The sequence below is a fragment of the Manihot esculenta genome, chromosome 7 (genome assembly GCF_001659605.2).
Source record: "Manihot esculenta cultivar AM560-2 chromosome 7, M.esculenta_v8, whole genome shotgun sequence".
Classification (NCBI taxonomy): domain Eukaryota; kingdom Viridiplantae; phylum Streptophyta; class Magnoliopsida; order Malpighiales; family Euphorbiaceae; genus Manihot; species Manihot esculenta.
The window spans coordinates 32,333,238-32,358,194 of record NC_035167.2 but is presented as its reverse complement, the minus strand read 5'-3'; the positions used below and the strand labels follow the sequence as shown (position 1 = coordinate 32,358,194).

At 31.9% G+C, this 24,957-nt stretch overlaps 4 protein-coding genes across 6 annotated transcripts; 3 read left to right on the top strand and 1 right to left on the bottom strand.

The window, feature by feature from the left end:
- Positions 1–2,568: 2,568 nt before the first annotated feature.
- Positions 2,569–5,622, top strand: LOC110619495 (probable E3 ubiquitin-protein ligase RHC2A). The gene is made up of 2 exons (XM_021762996.2): positions 2,569–4,164; positions 4,506–5,622. Exon 1 carries the CDS (start codon positions 2,761–2,763, stop codon positions 3,949–3,951), a length of 1,191 nt encoding a protein of 396 aa, XP_021618688.1. The 5' UTR covers positions 2,569–2,760; the 3' UTR covers positions 3,952–4,164; positions 4,506–5,622.
- A 6,829-nt stretch (positions 5,623–12,451) lies between these two features.
- Positions 12,452–14,099, top strand: LOC110619720 (aspartic proteinase PCS1). The gene has a single exon (XM_021763267.2). It carries the CDS (start codon positions 12,617–12,619, stop codon positions 13,943–13,945), a length of 1,329 nt encoding a protein of 442 aa, XP_021618959.1. The 5' UTR covers positions 12,452–12,616; the 3' UTR covers positions 13,946–14,099.
- A 1,484-nt stretch (positions 14,100–15,583) lies between these two features.
- Positions 15,584–20,893, top strand: LOC110619279 (E3 ubiquitin-protein ligase SDIR1). Of its 2 annotated transcripts, none has more exons than XM_021762613.2 (9): positions 15,584–15,796; positions 16,331–16,472; positions 16,582–16,636; positions 16,730–16,782; positions 16,857–17,085; positions 17,261–17,375; positions 18,234–18,279; positions 19,995–20,123; positions 20,450–20,893. In XM_021762613.2, exons 2-9 carry the CDS (start codon positions 16,395–16,397, stop codon positions 20,570–20,572), a joined length of 828 nt encoding a protein of 275 aa, XP_021618305.1. In that variant the 5' UTR covers positions 15,584–15,796; positions 16,331–16,394; the 3' UTR covers positions 20,573–20,893. The 2 variants fall into 2 exon arrangements, with proteins under 2 accessions (XP_021618305.1, XP_021618304.1); XM_021762612.2 differs by having other exon boundaries at positions 16,579–16,636.
- Positions 20,894–21,262: 369 nt separating this feature from the next.
- Positions 21,263–24,453, bottom strand: LOC110619280 (peptidyl-prolyl cis-trans isomerase FKBP20-1). Of its 2 annotated transcripts, XM_021762614.2 has the most exons (6): positions 24,300–24,453; positions 23,452–23,581; positions 22,526–22,659; positions 22,358–22,437; positions 21,721–21,813; positions 21,263–21,619 (listed from the first exon to the last, which is right to left on the bottom strand). In XM_021762614.2, the coding sequence occupies exons 2-6, from the start codon at positions 23,558–23,560 to the stop codon at positions 21,475–21,477; spliced, it is 561 nt and encodes a 186-aa protein (XP_021618306.1). In that variant the 5' UTR covers positions 23,561–23,581; positions 24,300–24,453; the 3' UTR covers positions 21,263–21,474. The 2 variants fall into 2 exon arrangements, with proteins under 2 accessions (XP_021618306.1, XP_043814266.1); XM_043958331.1 differs by lacking the exon at positions 21,721–21,813.
- Between the last annotated feature and the right edge of the window lie 504 nt (positions 24,454–24,957).

Here is a 24,957-nt window from a genome sequence, read left to right as displayed (position 1 = left end):
CCTCTGTGATTATTTGCGACTCGATACTTTCATATTTTTTTTTTTTTTAAATCTAAATTTTTCTTTTTCCTTTCTCATGAAAAACAATCTGCGTTAATTGACTATCGATAAAAAAAAATATTGTTGTCTCTATTAAGAATTCCAGAGATATTCTAATCGTCATTTATGATTTCTGTATGGTGAGAATATTTTTCACATATAATTCAATTAATTTTCAAGATATGCAGACCTTTTTGTCAGATTTATGGCGGTAATTCTCAAACAGTTATTGCATTAAAGAATTTGGTTCCTAATTACAAGCCGAATATTTTATTTTTGTTGGAAATAAAAGTTTTTAATTCTCCTATGAAAATTTTTTCGTAATTTTTTACATTTTGATGGTTGTTTCTCGGTCAATACATAAGAATTGGAAGGAGACTTTTCATTAATATAGAAAAGTCATGAATCTATTTTTGTGATTGGTTTTTCTTCAAATTTTATTGATTCGATTATTTCGGAAAGTAATGTTAAATAAAGATTTACTAATTATTATGGGTTTCTAGAATTACAACGAAAACGTCAGTTTTGGAACCTTATTCGAAATTTATTTCGTAGAAACTCTCGTCCATAACTTTATTTGGGAGACTTTAATAATTTATGTTTAAGAGATGATTTATACTCAAGAGATGAGAAAGAAGAAATAGTATTTTTGTTAAATTATCTTATACAAGAGTTTAGATAGACACTTAGAAATTATCAAATTATCTTATATAAAAATTTAATTTTGAATGATTATAAATTTTTGTTAAACTCTAAAATTAATATTTCTGCTAAATAATTTATCATAATACTATTTTAACCGCTCATATTTTAATTAAAAAATTTATCAGTTAATACCTTTTATTTAAAATGATTTTTTTTGATAAAATTTTATTAATATAATAAAAAGTATATATATTTTTTGCCTTGGTCAATAAATTTATTTTTTTTTTGACATGTGTGGTTGACAGCCCACCTTTCCAAATGATGACATGTAGCAATAAATTATAATATGGCAAAAGTTTGTTTGGAATTGCTTGGGAGAGGAATGGGTCACATGCAGAGCTCCAACGCCTAAAAGACCGATTTACCCCTATATTATAGGGTAAGGATTAACAATCATTTTTTTTAAAGTTTATCACAAATTATTATTAAAAAGTTCAATAATATTATTATTTATTAAACTTTTAATATTTTTATATTTTTTAAATTTTATTTAAATTTTTTAATAATAATTTAAAAGTAAATTTATTTTGATATTTTTAATTTTACTGTATATAATTTAACGGTAATTTAACTTTTTTATATATCTCCAACTCAACACTAAAAATAAATTATTGTTTCTAAAATTATTTTTCTTAAATAAAAATGAAAAAAATAAAAACTTAAATATAAGTCTATTAAATTAATAATACGTCTTTATCAATTTAATTAAATTAAATTATATATAATTATTACGGAAATATATAAATTCATGGTTAAACATTAAAAAGATTTGCTTTTTTTTAATTCAAAAATAAAATATTTGTTTTTATTCAATATAATGTGTGAAGATATTTGGTACTATATTAAAAGTAAGTTCATTATACAAATTTAATTAAATTTTAATCGATATTTTTATTTTGATAATTTAAATTTAAAAATGAAATTATTTTTATATATAATTTTTTTATGATTTAAATGAAATCTTTATTTTTATGGAGATGTAAAGAAGGCAATGATCTAATCCAACCCTAATACTTAGATTTGCGTAATTGATGACATCCTCCATGTGTGATTATAGAAGCCAGGTCACTAAACCACCATAAGTATCAAATTAAACTTGAAAAATTCCAATTTAAAATCAAATCATTTAAATTTATTTAATTTTCCAAAATAATCAGTTTTATTATAATTCTTTAATTATTTCAAAAAAAATTAAATAATTAATTACTTAGTCTGACTAAACAGAAAACCATCCAAACGCTGCCTTAAACAAAGGAAGAGGGTCATGGGGTGTATTCGATTGTGACGTGTCAATGGAAAGCGTGCTCCACCTTCTGTCGAATCATCATACAGCGCTTTTATCGCGTGCCACGTTTCAGTCTGGGGCACGTGTACACCTTCTGTGGCTATTATTAAATAAATGAAACGATATTTTAATGTTTTATAAATCTCTCTACGGCACTGTATTTAACACAACTCACATGTATGATTAAAATTTAACCTTTAATTAATTAAAAATGAGTTTTCATTTCTTATTAATTGGATTTTAACTACGCAAAAAAATATTTATAGTATTTTTTTTAAATTATAAGACAAATTAATCGGTAAAGGTGTAAAAATTCTATTTGGAATTTGCAATTTGCAATCTCAGCATCTCAACGCAAATTTTTTAATCAAATTAGGGTATTTTCTATTTTTCTGATTAATTTAATTGAATTTTTATTCTAATAAAAATTTATTTAAAAAAAAAAAACTTCATCCCAGCATATACCCGGGAATCAGTTCACACACCCCCCACAAAACTCTCTTGACGGCTACATAAACGTCGTTTGTGATTAACCAATGAGAACAGGCCAAGTTTCAAACGATGAAAGCGTAGTAAGCACGCTGACAACGTCGACGCGGTTTTGCCGTTAATAGTTAACCTTTTCAGTTTTTCTTCTTCTACGATTTCCATCTCCGATTTCCTTTCTCACAATTCTCTCATTTCAAGCAAAGCATAAAGGGGCCGAGAGGGGGAGAGGGTTTTGTGATTTGATGTCATCTCCGACTGCGTCGTATTGGTGCTACCGGTGCAGCCGTTTCGTTCGAGCATGGAGGCAGCAGGCGCCCGACGACAGAATCACCTGTCCAGACTGCGAAACCGGGTTCATCGAAGAGTTCGAGATCCAAGAAGACATTTCTAACCGGAGATTTCCTCCGCCGTCTTCTTCTGCCGCGGCCTCCGCCGCTATGCTAATGGTAGGTGCTCTTCCGTCGACAGATCAAAATAATCCTGTTCGTAGAACTCGCAGAAACACCGGTGACCGCTCCCCTATTAACCCCGTTATCGTGCTTCGTGGAGGAAGCGTCGGTGGTGGAGAAGGAACAAGTGAGAATGAGAGCAGTGGACGCGGATTCGAGTTGTATTATGATGATGGAAGTGGGTCTGGGTTGAGACCGTTGCCGCCGAGCATGTCGGAATTTTTTCTGGGATCTGGGTTTGAAAGATTATTGGATCAGATATCGCAGATTGAAATTAATGGGCTAGGCAGATACGAGCATCCGCCGGCTTCGAAATTTGCGATTGAGTCCATGCCGACAGTAATCATCAGCGAGGGGCACACCGCCATAGAGTTGCACTGTGCGGTGTGTAAGGAGCCCTTCGAATTGGAATCGGAGGGGCGGGAAATGCCTTGTAAGCACATATATCATTCCGATTGCATACTTCCATGGCTTTCACTTCGAAATTCGTGCCCAGTTTGCCGGCACGAGTTGCCTGGAGATGATGAATCGAGCAACGATCAGGTCTTTGGGGAGATTAACAATGATAATGAGGAGTCGGCTGTGGGATTGACGATATGGAGGTTGCCGGGAGGTGGGTATGCAGTGGGGAGATTTACGGGAGCAAGAAGTGGGATGAGAGAGCTGCCTGTAGTTTATACTGAGATGGATGGCGGGTTTAATAATGGGGGTTTGCCGAGGAGGATATCATGGGAGTCAAGAGGAGGGGGCAGAGGGAGAGAGAACGGAGGCGGCGGCCGCCGCGGTAGTTGGGTTGGCTTGGGTCGGGCTTTAAGGCATTTGTTTACTTGTTTTGGTGGTGGGATTACTGGAGAGAGCTCAAATTTAGATTCGAGAATTAGGAGGGGAAGGAGTAGGTCTTATTGGCTTTTTAATAGCACTTCTTCTCCAAGGAGGAGAAGAGTCTGGGATGTGGAGGTTAGTGTTGGAAGAAGGAGAAGGTGAAAGCTGAAAACTTTGCCTGCGGTGGCTTTTAGTTATTTGTAAATATCAATATATGATAAAGCTGAACATAAAAAAGATCCACTTTTGTTTGGTTGGTGAATTTGGAAGAAGTTGATCTAAATAAGACAAAGTTGAAGAACATGAATTGAACAAGAGCAACGCATCAGGGACTGGCATTTGCAGAGTTGGAGGTACAGGGCAAGCTCCCATTGGGTTAGTTTCATGTTTATCTTTTCTTTTTGTATTTATGTAATTTTCAGTTAGAAGCAGCTCCTTTCCTTTTTTCTGCAATTCTTTTCTCTGAAAATCTATAAAATCCACTATTCAGCATCAAATAATTTTTCTTCCTCCTATATATAACAATCAAATAATTACAAATTAGCCAACGACTGTGATAGTAATTTGGTATGAGGATATAGGAAATTGATTGAGATAATATATTGTCACTGAAATGTTGGTTGGTTAATCAACAACCATCAAGAATCTTGGTATTTTGATGGATGAAGAAGAAAGAAGAATATCTTAATGTGGTGGTGGAATTTGTTCCATGACAGAAATCCATTGGGAAGCTTTACAGTTCGGAGTGAAGTGTAGATTCCCTACAAGTTTCTGGGCCTCCCAAGCTGGCAGGCCAAGTTGCATTTTTCAGTGTGTACTATTTGGGGACAGGCAAGGCAAGGCAAGGCAAAATGAACCTGAAAAAGGGCTCTTTCCCAAATTATGATGCTCCTTTAAGTGCCTAATATTTTAACATGGAATGATTAGAACAGACCGTAGGGTATGGATAAAGTTGGTTGCTGTTGCAAACGCATGATATTGCCCATTTCTTATCATGAATTCTCATTATTCTTGTCCTTCACTCGATGCTTTAAAATTTTAATCAGTATAGCTAGGAAGCCAAAATTATCTGCAAGGGAAGGGACAGGATTTTATTCGATGCCCTTTAAAGATTATGTTGGGAGAAGAACAACTTTATCCTAGTATACTATGAGTTTAGCTTGCGATTCATCAGTTTTTGAATTCCAATCCTATGATATATTTTAAGGGTTTTGCATTTATCGAGTGAAGCGTTTTCTTTTTTTTTTTTTTTTTGTAATTCCCATTGCATTAATTAGAATGGACTAGGGCCTACATTAGGAGATCATACACAGGCATTCCAAATAGATGGTGAAGACTAAGACAAAGCTCAATCCTAAAACCCAATACTTCGACTCCGTTACAGCCCGGTGGGGGAGAAACTCTACTGCGGAAAGAAATCAATCTAAATTCTGGAATAATTTCGGCCGCCTGTAGAGGACATCCAAGGTGAATTCACCGATACTCCATCGATAAAAGCTAAAAGCCAACAAAACATATTAAAGTCTAGGAGAAGAGGTGATATGCAATTTAGCAAACCTCACGGATCCAAAGTCTCGAAGGCTACCACACCAGATCGGGCTGGTATCCAACAGCAAATTAAGTAAATCATCGTCTTCAGCCTTTCATCAAGATACCAACCACAGATCGAAAAGGTTCCTGACAAATGTGAATAGGATGTGCTTTTCAGTGTCTTATTTGTATCTTTCAAGATTTTACTCGAGGTATCATCATCACCTTTGGTTAAGTTTATACAGAGAGAGAAACTGTCGATCTATGAGATAAAAAAAATTTACATGCAGCAAACCTACAATCTAGAATAAGTACAAAAAAAAAAAATGAAATAGAACTCCTTGAGATCTCCACAGATCTGCTGCAAAAAACTAGAAGAGAAAAAAAGGATCCCAAACAAAAACAAACAAAAGAGAACAATACCTAGAGGTGAGGAGGAACCAACAAGTAATAGTGGTGAGAGAGATGAGCTTTCAGGGCAGAAGAAAACTAGAGAGAAAAATCTCTCTAGATGTATTAGAGAGAGAACTTATAGGAAGCTCAATCTGATCCGGCACTGGTGGAGATGGAAGAAGACTATAAAAGAAGGAACTCCCACTACCAAAGCTCAGGGAGAAGTATAGGTGTTTCATGGTTGGATTGGACTAAATTTAAATTCAAATCATCTTCCTCCATAATAATATACAGTTATTTAGTTTTGTAACTAAATTCTATTCAATTTAGTTTTGAAACCAAATTAAATTCAATCCATATATTACTAGTTAACTAATTATTCAAATTATTATTAGGTCCACTGTTAAAATAAATATTACTAGTTAATGTAATACTAATTTTAAAATACAATGAAAAAATATTAATAAAAGCACGAAAAATATAAATTAAAAAATTATTATAAATTAAATAAAAATAAAATAATTAAGAATATAATACACAAAAAATATAAATAAAAAAATTATTATAAATTAAATAGAATATAATACATCACTTAAGACTGATCAACGTGCTGATACTCGAATATAGAAGCACATAATAAAAATAAGAGTCTGATTAAATGATATTCGATTCCATCGAAAGAAAAAAAAATTGAATATCTTCGATTTTAATTTTTCGTTGAAACTCACTCTTTCAACCTATAGAATAAGACTCAACGGAACATTAGCCTTAAATAACTTATAAATAAAAAATAAAATATATTTTTATATATTATTTTAATTTTTTTATGTGGCTATTTTAAAATTTTATACGAATTAAAAAATTAAAATAATTTCAACATATTAATTTTATTTTTTTAAATATGACTAGTCAAATTAAAAAAATAATTTATGTACATTATTTTATTTTTTTTCAGAAATGTGATTACTTTTATTTTTATAAAAATTAAAAAATTATTGCATTTGAATGCACAAAAATAAAATAATGTGTCTGCAAGTGTAAATCCAAAAATATGACTAATTTTAACTTTTTAAAAATTAAAAATTAATATTAAAATAATTAAATTAAAATATTACATTTCTAATAAATAAATACAAAAAACAGATCATCAAGAAATCTTCTCAAATAACAGCTAGATATGCAAGAGAGAAAAAATAAATAAATATTTACACACCACTTGAAGGTGGTGTGGTGGAGAGAAAGACCTATTCTCTGTACAGAGAGCGATAAAGAGGAGCCCCTGTCCGGACGGAACAGGAAAAGCCGACGAAAGTGGCAGATAAAGGAACCTTGTCCCATAAGCTTCTCTCCTGTTTGAGAGTAAAAAACTCTCACTGGAAGCTGGTGGTTAATTTGCTTGGTGAAGTGTGTATAAACTAAGATTTCTTTCCGCGATGGAAGTGATATACGTGGGCGCCTTGGGGAAACGAGTTCAAAGCTCAAACTCACACAGGCGAAGGGCAGACAGAAACTAACCATATGCTGCGTTTTCAAATTCTCCAAAGTACAAACTTGAGCAATTATAATGTGGTTGATGAATGTTGACTTTTCTCCCAAAGTCAACTCAAAGCAAATCTCTTTCAAGTATATATGCACGGCTGTAAGAAACCCTAATTAAGGATAATTTACAACCTGGTTTTTTAGTTTTCGCAGAATTAACAACTTACTATTTTCACTATTAATGTCTCAGGAATATCATGATCATTTTGTATTTTTCGCCTTTTGCAATTTTCTAAAGAAAAAAGAAATGTATTATGACGTAGAAAAAAAAATGTCTATACTATTTTCTAAAAAATATATTTTAATTTTTTAATAATTTTTTTCACTTTATTTTTTATATATATTAATAAAATTAATTTTTTATAAATTTTCAATCTTAAAAATATTAAATTTTATTAAATAATAAAAGATATTTTAAAAAAGTTTTTGATAATAAAAGAAAATTAAATGAGATCTTAATAGTTGATTATTGTGTAAAACAAAGTAAACAATATTTTAGACAAAAAAAAAAGATAAATACCAAAAATTATGAAATAAAAAGAGTAATTTATATAAAATTATATTTTTATTTATAATTTTTATTTTAAAAATTTTTAAATAAAAAATAAAAGAATTATAAATATTATTATAAAATATATATTTTATATTAAATTAATTATTTATCTAAATGAATTAAGATAATAAATTATCTATTTATACAATTCAAACTTATTCGAAACTAATTAAAAATATGAACTAAATTATTTTTGAATTATGAGAGATTCAATTTAAATTTAATATTTAAATTTATTTAATAATAAAATTTATAAATTCAGCTTATTTTTAAATTTATAAGTAGGTTTATTTATTAAATTCACGAGTAAACTTGTAAATAAATTCAATAATTTACTTGTTAAATACGCAGATGAGCTAGATTATTTGTGATTTACACAAATATATATACTGGCTGTGTATTTTGTAAATTTGAAGTTATATTCATTTTAATCATGATTTTTATAAAGATAATATTATTTAAAATTGTAGCATAATTATTAGAAAATATAATTATTTATAATTTAATTTAAATTTATAATAAAAAATTAAATTCATATCATAACTTTATAAAGAATAAATTTAGTATATTAAATAATAAATATATTTTTAATATAAAATAACAAATACTAAATAGTAAATATTAAGTAACATTATAAATATTATTTTTTGATAGAAAAATTATAAATATTTTCTTAATCATATCTAAGTAATATTATTTTAAATATTCATTCAACTTTTAATATATATTTATTTTATTTTTCACTTTTTTCATTTAAATTTTAAAAAAATTAAATAATACTAAATTATATAATTGTATATACTGTTAATCTATATAAAAAAATAAATAACTACAATATTAGTTTATATATTTTCCTCTCGTTATTATTCTTTTTAAATATACTCTCTTTTTCACTTTTAAAATTTTTTTTTAATTTTTATTTCTGTTACAGTTATTATCAATACTGTCATATATTTGTACATTATTATCTCATATATAAATACGAGTAATTAATTTTATAAATTAAAATATTTTATATTTTAAATATAAATTAATATAATAAAATTGATAATATATATATATATATATATATATATATATATATATATATATATATATAATTATGTAAGTAATACTTACATTAGTATATTTATTCAGTGTATAATATTTTATATTTATATTATGTATAGTAGTTTTTTTTATCATATATAATAATTTAATATATAGTATATTTGTTTAAAAGTAAATAATAATATATTAATAATTTGATAATTAATCATTAAAATTTCTTAAATTATCACGAATATTAATTTTTAAATTTAAATTCAATTATATACTATTTAAATCCATCCAATTATTTTTCAGTCAGGTCAGATAGGATTAAAAAATACCTGATCCCATCAAACTTTGCAAGGAGCTCATGCATCATGACACTATGGGCTTATTCATATTTTCGTGGGGTTTCTTTGATGGTGAAAGCGCACCAAATACCTTTTGTTTCCTTCAGTTTGGCTTCTTTATTTTTCCCAATTTTTAAACAAGTGAATGATATAATCTAATAATCGATGGCTTTCTGATATTTGGATTGAAGTCGAACTTTAAAAATAGACAGACTCAAAACCTATTAGAGTTTACCTATTAGAGTTTACCTATTACGCCGATTCATCAACACACCTTTCAATCCACGACGAGAGCAGGTCGAACTGATCGACAGTCCAAACCTACTTGAAGGGAGCCTATCTCGTGTGATGTGACAGGAGTAGAAGAGCAGACTCAACTATACCACAGTCCTATCAGCATGCACGCCGAAAAGAAATTAAATAGCTGTCTGACGAGAATGGACAGGCAGTTACGTCCATATGTACGGTTCTGTGGGTCAGAGATAGGTGACACTATAATAGAGCGGCGATTATACCTCACTAAATGATAAGTAAAAAAAAATAAAAGAGAAAAACGTTACCTCTCAGATTAAATTTAGACACATACTTAAAAACTCTGTATTTTATGAAAAAAAAATAATGTAGTTATTCTGAGTATGGCATGATAGAATCAACGTTCACGTCTAAGGGGATACAGAATTGGCGTAGGGCAAAGCAATTGTATGGTCCCCTTAGATTTTATTTGGTTTCTTTCAAATAATTGCCTCTCAAATGCTTCCAACTATATATCCTGTGCTTCTCCCAGGGCTTCAAAGGGTTCTTTTCCTTATAAATATAAATGCCAAACCATGCAATTAAGGATATTCCTTTGCTGGAAGCTTCATATTTCCCACACAACAACAACAATTATCAAGGCAAAATTAGCTCTGAAAAAGAAAGTTGATTCTATGTATTATATACTCAATTTGTGGTTGCAATGTTGATATAGCAATCACATGCCCACTCATGTCCCATGGAGCCAAGCGGGGAGGATGGAAAAGTGTTAAATATATTAGGGTAGACATGGCGATAATATTGATTAAGGCTAAAATAATTGCTTCTTTGTGCATAAGAGCCTCCAACTGTAGGTAAATAGCACAAAATCTATTTCCCTATATCAATAAAAATATTATTAGTATGTTTTTTTGCAACTACAGCGGTTACTATTATAGAAAACTAATTTTTTCAAGCTAGATAGTTATTAAGTTTAATGATACCAACTAAAAAGAACTCTCATTTTAAAATAAAACTTAAAAAATCAAAAAAAATACGTTGAAAGTGTGCAGTTTCAATATATTAACGATTTATTTCCTTGTCATCATTGAATCTAATTTAACATTTTAAAAAATATTTTTATTCCTTTCTTTTTAAATATTCTATTGTTAGAGGACTGATTAGACTCTATCACGAGTTTAACCAATATCGTTTGGCTAAAATGATATAAAAAAACGAAAGATTAGAATCCAAAAAGTCTTATTGAAATTTTTCAAAAATTAAAAATTGAATTTCAAATAAATAAGAAAAAACTATTTATAATAGAAAAAAAAATTTTAATATGTAAAATTATAAAAATATCTAAAAAATAATTAAAATATAAAATTGACTTCCTAAATATTAAAATTTTCGCCAAAAATTTTGTGACACCTTATCACATGTTTTTAAAATCGTATGTCTCAAAATTCTTTTTTTTTTAAATTATTGTGGGTATTCCTAAATATATGTCTGGCATGCAGAAGCCTTATATTCTTTAGCATATATTTATTATAACCCTATACCATTTCTTCAATAATTAAACAAGAAAATATTATTTAAGAACATAATTATTGCATGTATGCTAGTTAATTATATTTTTAACACAACAATATTTTTTTTTTGTCTTGTTAGTTATATAAGATATTAATTATTTTTTTGCTGGATTTATACTTTTTAATAAAATTAAATTCTAACTAATAAAAAATAAAATTTCTTTTCTTTATAAAGTATAAATAATAATAATAATTTTAAAGCATCTCTTATTCAAACTTCTTAATGCTTGACAGAATATATTATGGATCAAAACAAAACTAAAAATTTTAAAAAATGCTTGAAATTGTAATAAAATGAGTGATTGGAACATTAGAGTCGGCTGCTTCCACACACCAATTACCTAAAGTTTCAAACTTTTATTTAATTATATATCGCAATCATTAATAATTTCTTCCCTTTGACATAACAACACCAATATTAAATTTAATTAATTTGATTAATTAATAATAGCTTATCCACAATTGCAAAAGAGTCAAGCTTTAAATTAAGAGTTTCCCATATCCAAGCAAATGGGTTTTTGGCATTTGGTGGGTTCTTCTCCTGGTTTTGGTAGAATTGTCTCCACTTTTGGTCTCCAATTGTAGCTTCCACGGAGGCAATTTTAAAAAGTTCTTGTGGGTAATTGCAAGCTCCATGCACCAAGACAGCTTTGAACCCAGTTGGGATTTGTCCTAAAACGACAATGCCACATCAGAAGTGGTCACAGTTTTGAAGGGGGAAAATGGAAAATTTACATACTGCACTTTTTTTGTCTTCTTCTTGAGTTGTCATGTTTTGTCCGTAAAGAAAATTCATGGGAAGTACTTTTAATTTGGTCTCATGAGCACATAGAACTGTACAAGCATACATCACCATCATACACAAAACACTGTGCAGTGTCCATAAATCCAAGCAATTGTAAGCATCAACTATGAGCTAACTTGAAGAAAAAATTTTCAACTTTTATTAGGTAGGGGACATGACAAAACTTTGAATATACTAATTAGTATAATTTCATTACTTAATAATTTAACAAGTGAGATATTTCTTTTACTAAAAATATCAAATTTATTGTAAATAAAAAATTTATTACATATTGTATTTCAGTTTAAGAAATAGATAACATATCCGTTTTAAACACTCTTCTCTTTAACTAATTTTTGAAATGAGTTAAGTTTGTTTTAAATTTAATATGATATCAGAATTTTCCATCGATATTAGATATTTTATAAAATATAAAATGAATTGAATCAGATATTAATTTAAAATCAAATTAATTTAAAATAAAAGTTATATCGTAATGATCCCGTTAAATCTAACTTAAATTTAACTATATTAATTACTTAATCAAATACATACTTATCCTATCACCTATGGGTTTTCAATAATGTTGATTGAACTTCACATATAAAAAGCTTATCATTTTTAATTTTTATATCAAACATTTCTCCAACCATCAAACAACTCTCTCACACCAAATCAATTTCTCATTTGTTAATTACCAACAAAATTTTCTAATTGTCCCCAAAATTTAAAAATCATTTTAATTCGGACTTAAATATAAGTATAACACCACCACCCTCATATATCATCTACGTTCCTTCTCCTCTCTCTCTCTCAGAAAGCTCTTATGGCCTCTCTTCATTTTCTTGTTGAAGCACTACTAAGTTTCTTCATTTTCTTGCAACCCAAACATTGCTTATCTTCAAAGCAAGAATCTTTGATATTGCCTCTCAAAACCCAGAACCATCTTCATTTCTCCCTCTCAAGACACTTCACCACAACCACCACCTCCTCCGCCACCAACAAGCTCCTTTTCCACCATAATGTTTCTCTCACAGTCTCCCTCACCGTTGGTTCGCCTCCACAGAATGTTACCATGGTCCTTGACACCGGCAGCGAGCTTTCTTGGCTTCACTGCAAGAAATCGCAAGACTTGAACTCCATTTTTAATCCTCTCGCCTCTAAAACTTACATTAAAGTTCCATGCTCTTCTCCTACCTGCAGGACCAGAACCCGTGACCTTACCTTACCCGTTTCCTGTGACGCTGCTAAGCTCTGCCACGTCATCATCTCCTACGCCGATGCTTCCTCCATTGAAGGAAACCTCGCGTTTGAAACATTCAGAATCGGTTCTTCCGATCAGCCAGCGACAATCTTTGGCTGCATGGACGCTGGTTTCAGTTCAAATACAGAGGAAGACGCCAAGACAACCGGCTTAATGGGCATGAACCGTGGATCATTATCATTCGTCAACCAAATGGGGTATCGGAAATTCTCTTATTGCATATCGGGTATGGACTCGTCCGGCGTTTTGCTTCTCGGAGATGCCAGTTTCTCTTGGCTTAAACCATTAAGCTACACTCCTTTAGTTCAAATCTCAACCCCATTACCGTATTTCGATCGAGTCGCTTACTCGGTCCAACTCGAAGGTATAAAAGTAAGCAACAAAGTCTTATCACTACCGAAATCGGTTTTTGTACCGGACCACACCGGAGCAGGACAAACCATGGTCGACTCCGGCACCCAGTTCACATTCTTGTTGGGTCCGGTTTACACAGCTTTAAAGAACGAATTTTTATCACAAACCAGAGGGATTTTGAGAGTTTTAAACGATCAAAATTTCATATTCCAAGGAGCAATGGACTTGTGTTATTTAATAGAATCGTCTCGTCGGAGATTGCCCACATTGCCGACTGTAAGTTTGATATTTGAGGGCGCGGAAATGAGCGTATCGGGGGAGAGATTGTTGTATCGGGTAGAGGGAGAGATGAGGGGGAAGGATTCAGTGTGGTGCTTTACATTTGGGAACTCAGATTTGATGGGAATTGAGGCATTTGTGATTGGAAATCATCATCAACAAGATGTTTGGATGGAGTTTGATCTTGAAAAATCTAGGATCGGACTTGCTGAAGTTAGATGTGATGTTGCTGGTCAAACTCTCGGCTTGCACAAGTAATTTTTGAAAAAAAAATATAGATGTATACATTGGTATGAAAAATTGGTGGGGCCAAAGTGTACATGTTGTGAAAAATTAATAGACTAGGACATTTTGATACTGAAATTTGAGAAAGCTTGGTTTAATTCTTTTTTTTTATTTTTACCAGCACTAAATTTCAATTCTTGATTTCAAAGGCTTCTATCTGAACATGATTTTAGCTTGATGTCAAGCTTCGTTTCATGATTTTTAATATAAAATGAATTTATAAAAACAACTGAAATATGATTAATTTTTGAAATTGGTACTCAGAATCTCTGTTGAAGTTGGTGTAAGTTGAGGCCAGAGAATCAAAATTAGGTCAAATTATTTTATTTTAAAGCTTGGTTTAATATTGAGAAGTAGGTAAGTTTGTGGGTGCCAGCCCATTTTGCTTTAATTTTTGCAGGGAGCAAAAGCCTACCAGCAGCCTGCAGATGCTCTGTTTCAAGTCACCAATCCATAGATTGAAATCCATTTGTGCCATGTATTCATATAAATAATAATTTTTTAATAATTAATGGGAGATTTATAATTTATTCTATGAATATTAATATTATTAATAAGTAAATAATTTTTAAAAATTTATTAAATTGTTATTATTTTTTTTAACGAACGAAATAATCTTTTCGCCCTGTTTTCGATAAAATTAAATAAAAACAAGTTTTTTAAAATTTAATTTTATTCTCAAATAAAATATTTTATTTAATTTTTAAATATTGCTATTATTAACAAGTTAGTTTCTATATTTTTAATAATTTATTAAAATATTTATATATTTTTTCATATTTATTACAATGTCCTTACCGTTTTTTTTCGTCAATAAAATAGTTTTTATCTTTTCTCATATATATTAAAATGTTCTTATAATTTTTTTCTGTCAACGAAATAGTCCATCATTATCATTTCTTTCCGTCAACGAAATTGTCTTTCCTTATATTTTCAGAAATCTATTAAAACATATTTATCTTTTCTCATAACTATTAAAACATTCTTATCATTTTTTTTTCTCAACGAAATAGTCCTTATCTTTTTTCACATTTATTAAAATATTCTTATCGTTTTTTTCCGTCAATGAAATAGTCTCTCCTCTTTCTCCTCAAAAAAAAAAAGATGATGAAGGAGAAGAAGAAAAAAAAAAAGGAGGAGAAGAAGAAGCATAAGAAGAAGAAACAAAAGCAGAAGTAGAAGAAGAAACAGAAGAAGGAGGAAGAATCGATAAAGAATAAAAGAGGAGGAGTACGAGGAAAAGAATTGGATAATTTGATTTTTTATTATATTTTTATCAGTAAAAATAGACGGAATGACTATTTTATTAATGAAAAAAAAAAGAATATTTTAATAAATTTTTAAAAATATAAAAATTAATTTGTTAATAATGGTAATATTTAGAGATTAAATTGTAAATCTTTTATTATTAATTGGATATAAAAATAGTTTAAAATAATATTTTTTTATTGTTAAATTTAAAACAAAATAAATTTTACATGAAAAGTTAAAAAGATAGTAGCTAAAGTAGACACACTAACACCATCCGACTTGTGCTTGCTTTTGCAAAGCCGAAAACGATGTCGTTTAAATGGTTATCTTCATCACAGCGTAATTAAAACCAATGAACAACAATTATGACAAACTTCACGAGGAAAGCGTGTTGGTTTTAGGCAGAAAGCCAAAAACCCAAACCCAACGCGCCGAGTCAAATCGCTTACTCCTCCAACTCGTCATCATCTTCTTCTTCAAATTTTATTAAAAAATAATAAAAAAGATCCCCCTACCAAATCACCATGGATTGATCGATCCATATAGATCCGGCGTCGTTTTCTCCGATTAAATGTACGTCTTCTCTTTCCCATCTCTCCCTTTTCTGCATTTTACAACGGGCTTATCATCAGATATTGTATCGCATTCAATACGTTTCTCCTTTATCTTTTAAGTAAATAATTGGATTGCTTTCATTGATCGGGTTGTTTCGCTGGCTTGATTTTGGCGATTAGGGATTTAGGGTTTCTTCATTTATCGATTATGTGTTATAGGCTGAATTTTCTTTTTATTTTGTTCTATTACGTGTCATAGCTTCAATACCAGCTTAAGCCAAGTTAATCAAACGATTTTCGATTATATGTATTACAGGAGTTGATAGACTTTAATCACATTTCGACTTTTGAAAAATACGAACTTTCTCTTAGAAAGTGACGGAGACGAACTGGACTCACTTATTCAGCTAACGTTAACTTGAAATTTTATAGGCACTTGTACTTTTTTATTTTAGTTTTCAAATTTTATTTTTATTTCAGATTGTCTAATGCCATAGAATTGGTGAATTGTTTTTTTTTTTTCCTCTTCTTCTTATTTTTTGTTAAATTTCAGTGGACTTGAGTATTGGTGGTTTTTACATTAGCGGAGAAGCTGATACTGTCATAATTGGACAAGCATGAGTTTTGTGTTTCGAGGGACTAGAGGTGATTTAGAAAATGGCTTCCCAGGATTTATCCCTGAGCGACGAGCTGTGGTAATGTTACTGATATTTTTAGTTCAATATTTGTTTGTTGTACATGTGCTTTGTAATTTGTGCTTCATGATATGTTTTGTGTTTGTTGAATCTATTTTCTTCTTAGCAGCGTGTCCATGCAACACGGCCTGTCAATTCCAACTCTCTTGTTTTTCTTGTCACAGGTACTTGTTAATTCATCATCTTTGTTGTTGTTGATTAATATCAGATGTTTGCTTAACATGGTTTTCTAATTCATACTTGTTTTGAATTGGCAGTTCTTTTGTTATTCATGATACTGAACTCACAACAAATGTCACCTAATTTTCTGGTATGTTTTCAGTGAAACTGTGAATGCAATTTATTTTAGCTTCAGATCAGTAATGCTGGAATTTTTGTATGCAGCTATGGCTAGTGCTTGGTGTATTTTTAATGGCTACGACACTAAGGATGTATGCAACTTGTCAACAACTTCAAGCTCAGGCTCAAGCCCACGCTGCCATGGCCAGTGGTCTTCTTAGTCATACTGAGTTACGCTTGCATATGCCACCATCCATAGCACTTGCCACCAGAGGACGTTTACAAGGCCTCAGACTCCAACTTGCACTTCTGGACCGGGAATTTGATGACTTAGGTGCTGTATTCAGGCTATAGTGTTTCAAAGTGTTAATCTTTTAGTTGCAAGGAGTAATATTGAGATAAACTGTCAATTGCTACAACGTGTTAGTTTTCTTTTTATTTCCTTTCATGGCATGTTATTCATTTGGAATTTCATTGGAAGGATTGTTCATCTAAACTTGTATGTGCAGATTATGAGACTTTGAGAGCATTGGATTCTGATAATGTTCCCACCACTGCATCCATGAGTGACGAAGAAATAAATGCCCTTCCAGTTCACAAGTATAAGGTCACTGCTCTTCAAAGGTAATTTTTTAGGTTTCATTTGATAGTGTGTAGTTCCATACTGTTGTTTTCTATGCTGGTGTTAAATGAAGCACTTAATCCACCTTGCTTCCTATCTGGAACTGTCCTTTTTGTGATGGTTCCTTGTGCATGTTTTCCTTTGTTCAACTAACTATTGGCAAATCTCTTTGTAAATCTCACAGGAATTCTTCATTTTCAAAGTAAATTGTCAACAAACCTTAATTCTCTGGTATTTGGGGTTTTTATTTTGTTTTACAATCCTACATTCATCGTTGCTGCGGCTAAATTCAATTATCCTACATTCATCGTTACTATCGTCAGACATATCCGATAAAGAAAAAACAAATGGAAATTTTCTTTCCTTGTTATTTGATATTTTTCTGGCGAAGTTCTTGTCCCTATTTCTGTGATAATGCTATTGATGGTTACCAAAGCACAAGGAGGAACCAAATTAGTTTTTATTATGGTAAAGACAAAAGGAGGTTGAATATGCATTTTGCCTTTTGGTTATTTCGTAGGCATCCATGGCCATGACTAGGGAAACCATGTCGTATCAAATATATAGCGTATGTGATATTTAAAAATTGTAAACAGTCTGAATTGGGTCAGCGGCCTTAACAATTTTGAGCAATAAGAGGAAGTCTCTCTGAATAGAATCTTTGATTTTTTTTTTTTCTCATTGAATGTTAACTTTTTGAGCTTGTTTAAGAATATGAAATCAGTATGAAAAGCAGAAACCTGTAGTTGTCTCATGACACTGTTGCGGAATATTTCTTTTTGCTATTTTAAGAAGTATTTAAAATACTTGAATATTTGTGGACACTGATAAATTGACGACAAGCGGGCTATTTTGGACAGTGGTGGATCTTCAATGCAACAAGCCTCATCTTCTGTTGCAGCTGAGGTATAAATTTTGATCATACTTCTCTTTCATTTTCTAGATATGTAGTCTTCATGTTGCAATGAAGTTTATGTTATGCATACTGAGACTTGTAGACTATTATTTTAGATTAACATGTGATTGATTCATTCAGTAATTGTATTTACTTTGCTGAATCACTAGCTGCATTATGTGCCTAGACCTGAACAATACATAGGTTGGGCTGGGCTTACTCCAGACCAAGTTTTATTGATCTTAGCCTGTGGGTTGCCAAGCACTTCAGACCTAACTATTTGTCTGGGTCTAAGCCGCTTCATCTTATGAGAATCTGGGTCCAACCAAGCCCAGCCTGGGATTGTTGTGAATTTCACCTTCAATATCCAAATGTGCTGCTTTTGAATCTATTGGGATCTTGAAGTATCTAAAAATGAAGAGCACCCAGATGGGTTAACATGCTTCCCTGTTCAAACATGTTGAAGAACAAAATGTTCTTTTGAGTGTTGGAAATACTTCAATCAAAGGCCAAGTATTGTAGACAAACTGGAAGAAAATGCAAAGGAAAAGGCTAATGTTAGGGATTCTTTGTGAGGGCATAACATCTTGGCTGTTTGAGAGCAAGGACAATATATTTGGTGGTTGATTCCTGGGTTGTATATTTGACTTTTAATTTTATGATGTTTGTTTAGTTTTCAGATTCTAAGGCAGAACAAGGTTAGTTTCCTAAAAATGTTGGTTCAGTGATATAGTGAGATGAGTGAGCAAGAGAAGCAGAGTGTTTTTTTTTTTGGGTGGGGGTGGGGGTGGGGGTGGGGTGGGGTGGGGGTGGAGGTGGTGCAATCAACAAGAGTGCGATATTTATGTTCGAGAGTCTAGTGTCTGAGGTTTTCTATATAGAAATATCTAATGATTGAAAAGTCCTTTTTAGCTTAGTGCTATGCTAGCAATGAGAGGGGAGTTATTCTTGATACTTATTCTTAATATAAGTAAACTAGAATAGATTATAATGTTTGTTATATCTCCATGCAAGTCTATAACGTAAGTTCCCAGCTTTCCAATATAATTCATGCTTACTCTAGGTTGGGACTTCAACTATGAACTGGTCTATTTGTTCCAAAGCTTCCTACTGTACCAGATGATTTCTTCATAGAAATTTGAATAATGTTCTTGATCACAAGGATTAGTCTCCAATTACTCTTTATTGCCTAACAAGCATCTTCTATTATGTTTGCCTGTGTGAGTGTAGATCTGGGTAGCGAATAGCTTTGACAGATAATTGCCAAAATTTTGAAAAAAGAAAAAATAGTAAACATGGTGGTGGAACTTTCCTTTGCTTTTCTGGGTATCAGCTTAAGAGTCGTCCCCAACCACAAAAATTTTGAACATTTTCATCTTTTAAACATTATCTTGACAACCCAGTTATGTGGTGTTGTAAAATTTGGATTTCATGGCATGCTCTTGAAATACATGATCAATTTAAGTTTTTAATGTTGTCAAATATATAAATGTTACTGATCTATAGAAATTATATTAAGTATTCATATTGGATGATAGATCCTATTTGAGAATTCTATCCATGTAAAGGTGGGACAGCCAACAACATTCTATCGCCTGTTGCCCACTGTGTGCTCTCATCAAATGAAACTTGATTTCATTTTCTTGTGACAATCAAGCTTTTTATTCTTTATTTATCTTTCATCATTCTAGAGTTTTGATTCAGCTATTTTAACTTTCCACGGTAGCAAAAGAAGCAAGATACTGCCAATGCAGTGGGAAGCATGAAGGCTTCAGATGATGAGCTGACTTGCAGTGTGTGCTTGGAGCAAGTTAATGTTGGAGAACTAGTCCGCACCTTGCCATGCTTGCATCAGGTTCATTCCCTTGTGCAGTTATTTATAAATTTCTATTGCCTGTTTACTTTATTATCTACAACGTTTATCAATATCCTTTGCCTGCATTATTCTTGCACGTTGATTGCAAACACAATAACTTATTTGAGTGGGGAAGAGTTTAAAACTTAGCTGTATTCTTTTGTCCACACCTGATTAAAACTTCCCAATGAAAAGAAACAATGAAGTTTACTCGAGTGAGAAAATTCTTGGTTGACGAAATCAATGGAGTTTGTGTTGTGCAAGATGGTTATCTTGAATGGCTTTTTGTGTTATATTTGTGATCTCATGCAAACACATTTTTGCAGTTCCATGCTAATTGCATTGATCCATGGCTGAGGCAACAAGGAACATGCCCTGTTTGCAAATTCAGGGCAGGATCTGGGTGGCATGAAGGACAAGGTGGAACTGATGCTTCTTACATGGTTTAACTACAGGCACCATCATCAATGAAATCATTTCGATGGAAACTACCTGTTTATATAAGAGTCTGTTAATCAATAGGGAAATGTATTTTATAAGTTGTAGCGATTTTTTATTTAGGCTTTAAGAAAACGGCAGGTTGTTGGCTGATCAAATATCATTTTGAACTTTTTTTAGGAAAATGGTGGGGGGATAGTCAGAACATGACTAAAAGTTATTAGTTGTAGTTCAGAAGCATACCAACAAAATTATACATGTTATGACATGCTTTAACATGATGAACCGCAAGTTATCGTTTGTTTCAAATAGATTAATTCGTTCATTGGGCATTGGGTTAGGGATATTTACACCAAAGAAATGGTCTTGGACTTTCATGTTAACTAAATAATAGACTTCTAACAATTTCTAGGAACTTGAGTTATTTGGTTGAGGTAATTCAACCAAATAAAGGCCTTCAACAAGTGGTGGAACATCTTAGAAACTTGGTGATTCTCCAAGAAAGTCATATTAAAGGAGAACAAGGCCCTCAAAAACTCCAATGGGAGAGAAAGAGAGACAGAGATCTAATGAAGCTGAGTGCAACAGCCAGCCATTGAGAGAAGCTAGTAAAAAGGTTTTCTTCCCCCATTTTTTGAGAAGCAAAATGGTAAGTTTTAAGACTCGAAAAAAGGCAACTGCCTATATATGTGGTCATGAGATAAGTCCCAATATGCCCCAAGCAACTAGGGAGCAATCAAACATTAATTGTATCATGGGGATTTTAGGGTTTTATTTACCCTCTCAATTTAAAAATGGTGCAGTCACCATAGAATACATGTTACTTTTACATGACAGCATGTGGGTTTTATGCATCCTTCTCCCTTGTCAAATCTAATATTCTCATAAAGATAATGACCCATATATAATAATTCTATTTGGATTTTCCCTTTCCCTTTCCTTTCTTTGACTCTAGCTTGGCCTGCATACGGGCAGCTGCAGCAGCTTTGGCTTCTTCTCTCTTCTTCTTCTCTTCCTCTTTTGTTGCAGCAGCAAGCTCCCTTTGCTTCTTCAGCTCCCTGAAAACAGTGTTTTACAATCACACGCTTGAGAAACTGACTAGAGTTTATAAAAACTTTCAATCTTTGAAGAATAAAACAGAGATGTCAGTGTTACTCACTCTAGCCTAGCCCTCTCCTCTGAAACACTACTCATGCTGGAGCCTTTCCGTGGCTTGCAAGCCACTAACTCCACCTCAAAAATAAGGGTTGCGCTGCATTTAAAAAAAAAAAATACTGAGAAACTGAATCATCCACAGCCCACATTCTATCAATTTCTACTGAGAAACCAACGGAATCCCAATCAGACTATGCTAACATTTTGAAGGGCTTGGAAAAATGGCCAAAATTAAAAAGAAGAAAGGAAAGAGAGAAAAATTGGCCCTTTCAGTGCATGAATATCCTATAGAATTCAACAATTCACAATTTCTCTTTCGAGAACTTAAATCTTCAGTGAACAATGCATCAGGCTTATTTTCCTTTAATATCACCAACGGAAAATTATTAACTAGACCTGGTCCATCATAGACTCAAGACACAAGAAAATGGGTCCCTTTTTTCACGGAGGGAACACTTGCCTGTGTCTTGGGTACATGGTGGACAGGGTCTAGACAAGTTTTTCCCCATCATCAATAAGGCCAGTCTTGCTGTACATCTCTAAAATGGGTTCATAGTTTTTACTTTTTACCTGGATATTACCAGCTTCTAGCATGTGTTTCTGAGCAAAAAATTGAAATACAAAATTCATAATGACATTACTCAGAGGGGATATCTGGTGGGGACCCAGCACTTCCATAGGCATATTCTGGCTTGCAAGTAATTTTTGCAACCTCCCCAACCTGGTAGGAGCAATCAACCAACAAAAGTTACAAACATGTAATGAAAAGCATAAAAAGCTCAAAATTGCATCAGGAAGTACAATCTCACCTTCATGGTTCTGAGAGCAATGTCCCAAGATTGAATTACAGAGCCCTTTCCAATCTCAAATGAGAATACAGTATTATCCTCACGTGTTGTATCAAAAACTTGGCCGCTTTCAGCAAGAGTGCCCTCATAATGAACTGCTCAAAAAACCATGAAGTTAATGACAGAGTACTGGTGATGAGTGGTGATAGTGATCAACATCCTTTAAAAATATAGGATAATGCAAAAAGAAACGAAAACATCAAACAACTAACTTTTCAAATAGAGGCTTCAGAAAATGGTACATTTTTAGCAAAAAGGATAGTCCCAGCAATAGAAAAGAAAAGAAAATCATTCAAATTCAATGCAATGAAACTTGCCAAGCTGCACTACTAAAATACATGATAACAGTGGATTCAGGCTAAAAACTGCAACTTTTGTGTTCTTACAAGTGTATCACTATTGAGTTGCGCCAGTTTTGGTGTGTCTTGAGCAAATCTTATCATCTAGAAAGGCAGCGCTTCGAAGACTTAAAAATGAAGATAGTAAAAGTAGCAGGCTAATTCAACAGATACTACATATCAAATAAACAAAAAGAATACACAGTATAGAACAATTTGAAACAAAACTAAAGGTGTATTTGGACCAATTAAAACTTATGCTTCTCAAGGGTATTTAGCTTCTGTTTGACCTTTGGTTTCAAACTATCAAAAAGGCGTCCTTTTATTTTAGATATTGTTGCAAAAACAGTTTGAAATTAAATTGTTGTTCAGCTGTTTTAGGTTTAACTAGAATATGTCTAATCCATTATAAAAAAAATAAAAAAAAAAAAAAAAATTCTTATAGTTAATATATTCAAAATGGTTTTTTTTTTTTTCTCAATGACAGTTATAACAATAATGCCAAGTACGTCTTTAGACAATTCACTCGATATACCAAGAAAAATATACCATCAACAAGAGGAAGATCCTCTGAAGGACCAAGTGCACCAGGCTTTGCCTGCCTTATGATTGTCTTGATGACACCTCCATCCCCAGTCAAATCAACTGCATCACCCATGGCTCATAAATTCTCAAAAACCTGATAAGGTGAAAAATAAATAAATAAATTAGCCTCTTGCATTTAAAACCATGGAGACAGAAGAACTTCTGCATCTCAGATTGAAGTTAAAATGAGCAGTAACACTGTGAGTTTCAACATGATTAACAAAATTTTTCACTGATTAACTTATATCCAAAAACACTGACATGAACATGAAAAATATAATGAGAATTAAAAATTATAAGTAAGAATCACAAGGAAAATTCAGTGAGGCACCTTTTGTTTATCTTTCCATTCTATAAATGACGATAACTAACAAACTTTTAGTGGTAATACAATTGGAAACAGTTCACAGTTGTTAATATCATTGACAAGTGTTCACTTCTAAGATTCATAGAACCATCAGGTTAATCGGCAACCTGGAGGTGTAAGAGAAAGTTGTTTTCTTTTCCCCTTAGCCTAAATTTTCTCAAGCATTTCCATATATCCCTTAAAACACATTAGCATCAACAATTTTCCATACATTTGACTTTCTGCATATCATCTCTCCTACTATTTTTTTTCTTTTGCCCTTCTTAATCAATCAGTTATGTAAAGCTCAAGCAAATAACACATAAACAGAATCAAAACCCTAAGGTTTTGATTTTCCTAGTCGAAGATCAACCATACACTGCTTCACACTTCTACATCTACACACATAGAAACCCAATAAAATCGAAGAGCAAACAAAAGAACTTTCAGTTAACAATGAACAGACCTGGTTCAAAGAGAGAGCAAAGAACTCGAGACGAAACGGGGAAATCGGGGACGATATACCGGATAAATTGCGGCCGATAGCGGTGGCCATAGGCGTCCTGGTGAGTCTTTGAGTGAATGAAGCAAAGACGGCATCTTCTATGCGTGACTGGAGCGAGATGGGGCGTGGCGCGTGGGCTAACGAACTGCTCAGCCACTTTGGATTCCTTGGGCCGGAGCAGCGAAGCCCAAGCAGCCTCATTAGTATTTTTGCCGACATAAATTAATAAAGTTTAGGCCAAATTATATAATTTGGCTTCCGATTTTTTTTTTTTTTTTTTACAAAAAATCGGTTTCACTTTTCATTTTCATTATTAATTCTATTTAACTTCTTATCGGGAAATTGATTTACTATACCTTCTAAATTTTTAAAAATTAAATAATTACGTGTATAAAATTATTTACCAATAATTAATAATAAAAACAGATGCTAATTGAATTTTCGTGTAAATATAAAATTGAGCTCAAATATATTTGAAATTTTCCATAATATACCAAGTTTAATCCTTATTTGTTGGTTATTTTCTTAATTTCCTACAAAATTAAAGTCATTTATTCATTCATTTGGTGTAGGAAATTTTTCTATCCACTATAAATGGTTTTTCTTTTGGAGAAAGATT

Excerpts from the sequence above, each read along its gene's own strand:
- LOC110619720 (XM_021763267.2), top strand. The coding sequence starts at position 12,617 with ATGGCCTCTCTTCATTTTCTTGTTGAAGCACTACTAAGTTTCTTCATT.
- LOC110619280 (XM_021762614.2), bottom strand. The coding sequence starts at position 23,560 with ATGGGTGATGCAGTTGATTTGACTGGGGATGGAGGTGTCATCAAGACA. Across the intron at positions 21,814-22,357 it reads CCACCAGATATCCCCTCTGA|CGCAACCCTTATTTTTGAGG; the intron begins GTAATGTCATTA and ends TTTTAAATGCAG. Across the intron at positions 21,620-21,720 it reads GAGGAGAGGGCTAGGCTAGA|GGAGCTGAAGAAGCAAAGGG; the intron begins GTGAGTAACACT and ends CACTGTTTTCAG.
- LOC110619495 (XM_021762996.2), top strand. The coding sequence starts at position 2,761 with ATGTCATCTCCGACTGCGTCGTATTGGTGCTACCGGTGCAGCCGTTTC.
- LOC110619279 (XM_021762612.2), top strand. The coding sequence starts at position 16,395 with ATGAGTTTTGTGTTTCGAGGGACTAGAGGTGATTTAGAAAATGGCTTC. Across the intron at positions 16,473-16,578 it reads TCCCTGAGCGACGAGCTGTG|CAGCGTGTCCATGCAACACG; the intron begins GTAATGTTACTG and ends TTTTCTTCTTAG. Across the intron at positions 17,376-18,233 it reads AAGGTCACTGCTCTTCAAAG|TGGTGGATCTTCAATGCAAC; the intron begins GTAATTTTTTAG and ends TATTTTGGACAG.